The 8701-nt window shown below is 34.4% G+C and overlaps 1 protein-coding gene across 1 annotated transcript; it reads left to right on the top strand.

The window, feature by feature from the left end:
- Positions 1 to 3659: 3659 nt before the first annotated feature.
- LOC108366054 (ribonucleoprotein RB97D-like) lies at positions 3660 to 7336 on the top strand (the record flags this gene model as incomplete). The annotated part of the gene is made up of 4 exons (XM_017620323.1): positions 3660 to 3948; positions 4059 to 4664; positions 5454 to 5641; positions 6496 to 7336. Coding segments are annotated over 3 exons (975 nt in total), but the record flags the coding sequence as incomplete, so codon positions are not given.
- Between the last annotated feature and the right edge of the window lie 1365 nt (positions 7337 to 8701).

Raw genomic sequence — 8701 nt, 5'->3', positions numbered from 1 at the left:
TGTGGTAGATTCTGGAAAAAAATGTGGTAGATTTAGAAAACATGTGGTAGATACCAGGTTTCGGACCAAACTTTTTACAAGGATTAAAAAGAAAATCTGCAAGGTTTCACCTAAACTGCAAAACTTTTTAATTCGAGTCTTTAGAAAAAACTTTTAACTTGGGTTTTGCCGAGTCTGACAATCCTCAAGTAAAAGTAAACAACGCCCTAAAGACTTTAGCTGTGCTAATGCTTTCACAAAAATCGCCGATTTCTTACATTTTCTTTATTAGTTTTTTTTTATGAATCATATACTTTGCAATTTAACACAATAAAATCACGTTTCCCGACGAATAATTTAAAATTGAGAAATTGAGAAAATTCAGCTTTGTTTACTTTTACTTGAGAAATGTCATCGGCGCGGGGAATGCGAAATCTTGTATACTATTATTCTTGTTATTAGGGACACGAATTTCGATACGATATGATACCATATCGATGTCTTTGACATTCGACACCGATACTTTTTACTCGAAAGTTTTGAAACGATATTTTTTGGAATCGAGAACCAGAACCGTTGTATCGTATCGAATCGTAAATGTACATTACAAAGTGTAAGTGGATAATGATACATTTGCATGGCAAAATATAAGAAAATAAAATGAAAATGTCAAAGCTTAACTCTGGGAATTGGGCCAAGACTACTTGTACAAAACTTTTTTGTAGTAATATTTAAAATATTTAAAGTTAATTTTGCAAATTCCAAAATGTAAAAATGTAATGTAAAGCAGGAGCTTTTTTATCAGCCGCAGTATCTGACGTGACGCTACCTTACTAAAATTTCTATTGAAAGTTATACATTAAACAAAATTTTAACGCAAATAAAACATGAATTTCAGCCTTATCTTCTGTACCATTTCTTGCAAATCTATTTGTAAAGCAATATGGATATATTTTGCACTTTAAAGCGCAGAAATGTTTACTATCTTAGGTTTGTATGTCACGCGCCTTCAGTGATGTGCTTATTAAAGTGCAAAGCGTTATTTCTTTAATAGAAAATTAGACCAATATTCAGATTTAATTTTTTGAATTTTTTATCGATATTTGGAATACCGGGTCTTTTTATTACGATATTAATGGAACCCGATATTTTTACAGCGATACTTTAAATGAGTACGTTTCGATATCGTATCCCTACTTGTTATCACATAGTGTTTAGTGTTGGACAATTTTTGCTCGTAAAATTAAAGAAATAAGGAAAATCATGTGGAGCTTAATTATAACCACGATAAAAACATAACAAGGTAGAACCGTTCTCAATTTGTCGGCCATGATTTTTTTTGAAGTTTGCCAGCATTTATAAAAGTGAAAATAAAAAATCGAAATCTTTCGAAATTGTTGTTGCTTGAGATTGAAAATGAAAATGGGTGTGTGAGTTTGTGAGTAAATTTAAAAATTAAATTGCATAAAAAACGTCAAGAATTTTAAAAGTGCGGTTCTACCCATGATTCAATTATTAAAGGTTTTGTAAGTAGCTTTTTTCTAAAATTTGGCACTCCCACCCACAGGGATGGTTTTTGGAAGCAGAAGAAAAAGGGGAAGAATTCAATCACACTTCCTAAAATGGGAGCTAAATTCTATAAAAACGTGTGGATAATAGTGAATGGTGGTATTTTAAAACAAAAACGAATTTGATTTAATTATTTAATTTAAACAAGCTTATTTACATCGAATATAACCCCCTATTGTTATTAAAAATAAATATTTCTATGTTTATACCAAACTTGCGTACGTCAGATGGCGCATAACTCGAGAATGGATGGTCCACTTTCAGCTTTTTTTTTGTTGTATTTGTTTGCCAGTTGATGGACATGAAGAAGCTATTTGTTTGCGGAAAATATGCAATATTTATTAAACAAAAAAACGGCAAATAAAAAAATTTGGAGCTTACGTTTCTTTCGCGGTTATGGCTCGATTGTTTCGAATTCTTTGATGTCGCACTTTTTATGTTCTGGGGAAAATATTCAACACTGGCTTGCACAGCCGCAGTTGGCGATTGGTGCCGGACGAACTCAGAGCACGCAGCTACTGAACGACTGAGATAGGGAACGTGATCTACATCGTCAAATGAGAAGTGGCGTAATGGGGCTTTCGCACGAGGCGATTTTTCAGGCAACTTTTGCGTTCAACTCCCGCCGGGTTGCACGAAAAAAAATTTGAATGACTAAAAATATCAAAATATAAAAAAATATTAAAATATTCGCCATAAAAAGGCGTTTGTATTGTTCAACTTTGCATTCTACTTTCAGCTAATCGCTTTCAATAAAGTTGGTCGCCAGCCAACATTCGCCTCGTGCGTACACCTTTTAAGTGTGCAATTACATCGCGCCATTGACTAAACCGAGCTGTCGTGTGACGATTGGGCCTATGGATGCGGTTTGGCAATGTTATATTGCGTCAAAATCTCATTCGGAGACACCAGGATTGTGTCGTGGAGTACAATACCTAAATACCTTCGTTGGCTCATTGAACGCTTTACTTTACAGCGACTTGGCAGAATCAAGAGGTCTCGACGAATATCGACAAATACATTTCGGCATTTAAGGGAATTTCGTCTCTTAACATTGAATTTCTGTAGTCCAACGATTCTCACCCATTTTGTCTTGTTGGCGCCAGCGAATGCAGAACAAACATTTCTTCAAATTTAAAAAGTAAAAATTTCACTACTAACAATTTAAAAATGTTCTTAAAACTTGCAAAGAAATTTGGAAAAGAAATATCACTGTTTTTGTTTTTAGGAGTAGGGTGGGAGTGTCATTGATAAAATTAGAGCGAGAGAAAGTTTTTCTTACAAAACCTTTCATTATTGAATCATGGGTTCTACCTTACTATATTTTTATCATGATTATAACTACTCAAAAATGAGAAAATGTGGTAGATATCAGACCTTGAGTGGTAGATGTGGTGGATGCTCCGAAAAGTGGTAGATCTACCACAATGTGGTAGAAGTCCGATAACTGGCCGGAGTCATGAGTAATTCCATTTTAAACAAATTTAAGAACCAATTAACGGCCACCACCATCAATGGTAAAATTATAATTAAGTTGTCGGAACCATGGATGCCATACACAGCATAAATCGATGGCTGCGTGGAAGAACGCCCGGTTTCAGAATTTAATTGAAAAACACCCTATCTCAAAATTCGGTTCAAAAACGCCCTATCTCACTTCAAAATGTATTGAAAATATGCTGATATAGGGCGTTTTTGAATGGTGTAAAGTAATTATTTATGAATTAAAAATTTACATAGACAAAAATTATGCTTTATTTTATTTTTTTAATACTTTCTACAGATTATCTAGTGAAATAGGTATAATTATGGCATTTAAAAATTTATATTGTTTTCCTTTTTAACATGGAATGTCCCTTAAATAGAATTCTAATCTGAATTATAGTGGAGCACGCCTTTATCCACCGGGGTGACATGATAAGATTAGTAGCTTCATGATATCCTTTCGGCTTTGGCAACTGTCCCTGGGTAGATGCGCCGGAGTTTCCGGTTTCTCTTTAAGGTCAACGAAGTCGACCGCCGCAAATCCTAACGGCGTAAATCTCTATTGCACACATTGTGAAAATCGGGCTCGGAAATTTGTATACTTCCGTCGTATCTAAATAAAATATGTATATTTATTCATTCTTACTACATTTTTCTTAACGTTCAACAGGCAAGTAGATTCAAAACGTGCGTTGCCAAAACCTGAACTTGGTAAACCAGAAGCTAGCACAACTGTGAAGAAAATTTTTGTTGGTGGTTTAAAAGAAAATCATGATGAGCAGACGTTGACAGAACATTTCTCACAATTTGGCAATGTTGTAGGAGTTAAGATTTTAACAGACAAAACAACCGGGCGCAAACGCGGTTTCGCCTTTGTAGAGTTTGACGACTATGATGCAGTGGACAAAGCAGTCTGTAAGTTTTTTTAATCATTATACCTAAATAAAATAGCTTATTAAAGAACTGTATTCTTAATTTAACATTGCTCAAATTATAATAAATTTTGTATCTGTTCTTTCTTTTAGTGCATAAAAACCACACAATTAAATATGTTCTAGTAGATGTAAAAAAATCTGTCTACAAACAAGAGTTGGCTAAGAAACGTGCAACACAGGCACAACAAGCAGGTGTACCCGCGGGTGCTGCGCCTCCGGCAAATGGCTATCAACAACCTGCTGCCCCGTATGCCCAGCAGCCAGCTTACGGGTATCCGCCACAGATGGGCCCGCCGGCATACAACGGATGGGGTGGTTATCCCCAGGCTGCACCACCGGCTGCATATCAACAGCCACCTCCAGCTGCACCCGTTGCAGGCTACGGAGCCTACGCAGCTCCACCACAAAACGGCGCAGCTCCCGGATGGGGAGCTCCTGCGGCCTATCCAGCACCAGCCGCATGGCCTCAAAGTGGTTACGCAGCTCCACCTGCTGCCGCACCCGTACCACCACCAGCAGCTGCACCCGCCGCAGCACCAGCGGTGAATAGTTGGAATGGTGCAGCTGCTCCTGCACCAGCCGCTCCCCAAAGTTTTGGTGATTACCAACAATCTTACAATGGTGGTCCACAAAAAGCGGGCAGCTTACAAGGAAACCGAATGAACCCTTATAGTGTCTCATCGGCGCCTAGTTACGGTAAGCAATAAATGTAAATATTTATACATGTTTATCGGTCCATTAAAACATTCATTTGCCCTTTCCTTCTTTTCCTTATTTGCAATTTAAACGAAGTTTAATATATTAATTTTCATACACGTTTATGTCTATTGATGCAGGCTCTAAAAGAGCAAAACCCTTGATCTAGATGTAAGCTAGTTATTTGGATGTAATTTACTTACATTTCGTTAATTAAGTGCTGACTATGATTTGTAAAAAAAAAAAACAAGACAAAAATTTCACTTATCTTGCGTGCTAACCAAGATGCGTGGCTGGTAATTATAAGTATTACTTATACGCATACCACATCGACAGAAATATTATTTAAGCGTATATTGATATCTATTAAAACTTCAGTATTAATCTCTTAATTTATATTGCGTAGTTATATACTTAATAATGACGATTTTAATACACTAATATTTTGTATGAGAATATTGCAGAATATAGTTTCCCCGTAAAACTAATCACAATTTGAATGCTAACTGGGTTACTGTATCGTCAATTATGTGTAGCTATGCCAAATCAACCTGATGTTCCCCTCAATAAATGTTAACATTTTGTTTTTCACAGGTTCAACCGCTTCTGCCGGTTACCTGAATTCGNATACACTAATATTTTGTATGAGAATATTGCAGAATATAGTTTCCCCGTAAAACTAATCACAATTTGAATGCTAACTGGGTTACTGTATCGTCAATTATGTGTAGCTATGCCAAATCAACCTGATGTTCCCCTCAATAAATGTTAACATTTTGTTTTTCACAGGTTCAACCGCTTCTGCCGGTTACCTGAATTCGTCGGGTAAAAGTTCAAGTTATTTAGTACATACAAAACGCTCGTACTAAACTTACAATTTCAAGAAATATCTGTGCATAAAACCTTTCAGCAGAGCAAAATGCTTTTCGAAAGCAAAATTGGAACATAATAAGAATATTTGTTGCGTGCTGTGGCAGGTACGTTTTTAAGTAGTAATTGCTGCACTTGTTTCTGTTGCGTTAGTAGGAAGATAGTTTGTTGCGAATACGGACATTTAAGCTCGTCTATATGTGTGTGTATTAAATGCATGTTTCTGGAGGATTTCAAAACACACCAACAAGCTACTATTAATTTGCCCGAAGAGAAAAGTTTATAGTTGTTTAACTGCAAGATTAATTTTATTTTTCGAGTCGCCAGTGCCCTGAAGGTGCTGTGATACTTGATGTTTCTAAATTTCCGTGACTTCGGCATAACTTTTAAGATAGTAAACTATGGAAATGTTTGCAGAACTTTTGCATCGGGCTTTGAATTCTTCTCAAATGTCATCAAGAATTTCCTCAGNATACTTGATGTTTCTAAATTTCCGTGACTTCGGCATAACTTTTAAGATAGCAAACTATGGAAATGTTTGCAGAACTTTTGCATCGGGCTTTGAATTCTTCTCAAATGTCATCAAGAATTTCCTCAAAAAGTTTAAGCGTGAAAGCTGAAAATTCGTTCTCCAAGTATTTTTGCAGTCCGAAATTTTGTAGTGGATTATGTTAGGTTAGAAATTGACAATTAATCCCGAACGTTTAACATGGGTAGTTGAAAATAGTGATACAAATGCCATCAGACATAACTGTATGAATATTTTTATTTAGCAGAATTAACATTGTTTTTTAATATTATAAACAACGTCTCTGTTGATTGTTTCGCTAATTTCTATTTAGATTTTTTGTTTTGTATGTCTTGTAAACCTTGACCTTTAAAAACTTAAAACATATGCATATAAATATCAAAAATATCTACTATATTTTATACAATATATCTTTCTTTATTTCCCATATAGGCATTTAAGATGTATGCTTATACATAACATTAAAGTACTACTACATAAATAACCAGAATTATTTTAAGAGAAACAATTTAAGAAATACAGACCAACCTAATCCAACCCCATGAAAGAAAGATTTACGATTTACATAAACTGCACTACGTACATTACATAGAGCAATCCAAAAGAATAAAACGTATAAACGCACTTCATTAAGGATGAATTTTGATATTCATAATTTCAATATATGAACCTGAATATTTATATACTAATAACTAAAATAATCCATATTCTGGTATGTACTCATTCATATGTAGTGTACAACAATAATGTAGATCACTTATTAGATGATGATACTTAATATCGGATAATTAGTAGCACATACACATAGCAGCGTGTTTACATTTTGGCATAAAACGTAAAAGATAATGAAACATCAAACAATACGATGCAAAGAAAACACAAAAATAATTTGAAGATTTCCAGCGCAACACGGATCAAAAATTCAGGCTGCAATAGGAAACTCACCAACATTCAATTACAGACTTTGATTAAAAAGAAAACTTTATATAAATTATCAGCACAGCTGGAAGAGCGCTTTAAAACTAGCATGCAATTCTAAGTTAATGGCAATTGCAATTGCTGTTTGTTATACTTTCTTTTGCAGAAAGAAAAATGAAGGATTTTGTTTTATTTAATTTTGCTTTGTTTTTTACTTTTTACGTAGAACAAGAAAGGTGAACAATTTCTTTAACATCCATGACGAACGAAAATTAAGTAAAAAAAGATATTTTTACGCTTAATTTCAAGAACAGCTGAGTGTGTATTTTCCCTTTGGATTAAAACTTGCAATAACNATTTCTTTAACATCCATGACGAACGAAAATTAAGTAAAAAAAGATATTTTGACGCTTAATTTCAAGAACAGCTGAGTGTGTATTTTCCCTTTGGATTAAAACTTGCAATAACAAAAAAAAACATTGCTCTTAGACGTTGCAAAATTAAACAAAAACAAAATATTTCAAACAAGTAAAAGATAAAACCATTTTATACTATAACGATCATTAAATATGTGTGTTACAATTTATATTGTATGTAATAGTAATATGTATGTATACATTTATAATACCTTTAATTAAAATCTGAATTACAAATAAAGTATACTATGCAGTACATTTCTATGGTATGTAAGTTTATTGCATTTTTTACTTAACTCCTTATTTTCACTTTAAGTTCAGGTATGGATATCTAACATCTTTGTGTACGATTATTTGATATATGTATAGACGCGTATATCATATTGGTATATGTAGCAACCTCCTTATTACTATTTATGAACATCTATAATATTTGTTGCAATGATTTACTTTATATTGCTTAGAAAATCTGAGACCTGGCGATTCATATATTGTGAAGGAAATCCTATTTGTACACAATAGTTCGAAAGGGATAGCTTCAATTAGCCATTTCATTAGGTAGTATATCTAAACAACAGTACTTCAAAACCCTTTTCTGGTACACAATATTATGAACTAAAATTACACTGCTAACCAGAGTTTAGAAACTAATATGATAGCTGTTTAGAGAGTTTCCACATTATCTCTCCGTTCTGATATTGAAGATACGCCGGATTCGTCAAATCTTTAAGCCTAGAATTCATAGGAAGTTAGTAATAGCAATACAACTAAAAGTCCCAAACTGTGCTTTAAAGTTTACCAAGGTTAGTGGGGGGTAGAGGCCTCTAAATAGATTTGCTTATTAATAATAATAATAGATTGGCGCTTACACATATGTTAGTGTTTGGCCGACCTGCTTCTCCGATTTGTGGCATGCACCTTGATGTTGTCACACAAAGAGGAGGGAATTACAGCTCCGACAGCGATTGTATTTTTGTAAGAAGATGTTTTACATGGCAGAAATATACTCGGAGGTTTGCTATAATCTGCCGAGAGGCTATTTTTTGATGTTGGTCGGAAACCGGACTTGAACCTAGGCCCTGCGGTGTAGTACCACGCACTTTTAACCACTACACCACAGCGGCCGCTTATTTGCTATTAAGATGCTAACATCTTATTATCTTATGAACTGTACTTTTAAAGCGTAGTCTTTTCTCTGCGTGAATAATTTTCCACTTTTATTTAGGCAGCGTTTTCGAGAAATGCACTTGTAAATCTCAATCTTAGAAATCGATTGACATTCTAACTTGTGATCTTCTACACAT

This window comes from Rhagoletis zephyria, unplaced genomic scaffold, assembly GCF_001687245.7.
Source record: "Rhagoletis zephyria isolate East Lansing unplaced genomic scaffold, Rhagoletis_zephyria_1.1 Rzeph_scaffold_02119, whole genome shotgun sequence".
Classification (NCBI taxonomy): Eukaryota; Metazoa; Arthropoda; class Insecta; order Diptera; family Tephritidae; genus Rhagoletis; species Rhagoletis zephyria.
The sequence above is the reverse complement of the archived record's forward strand: the minus strand, read 5'-3'. Positions and strand labels throughout refer to the sequence as shown.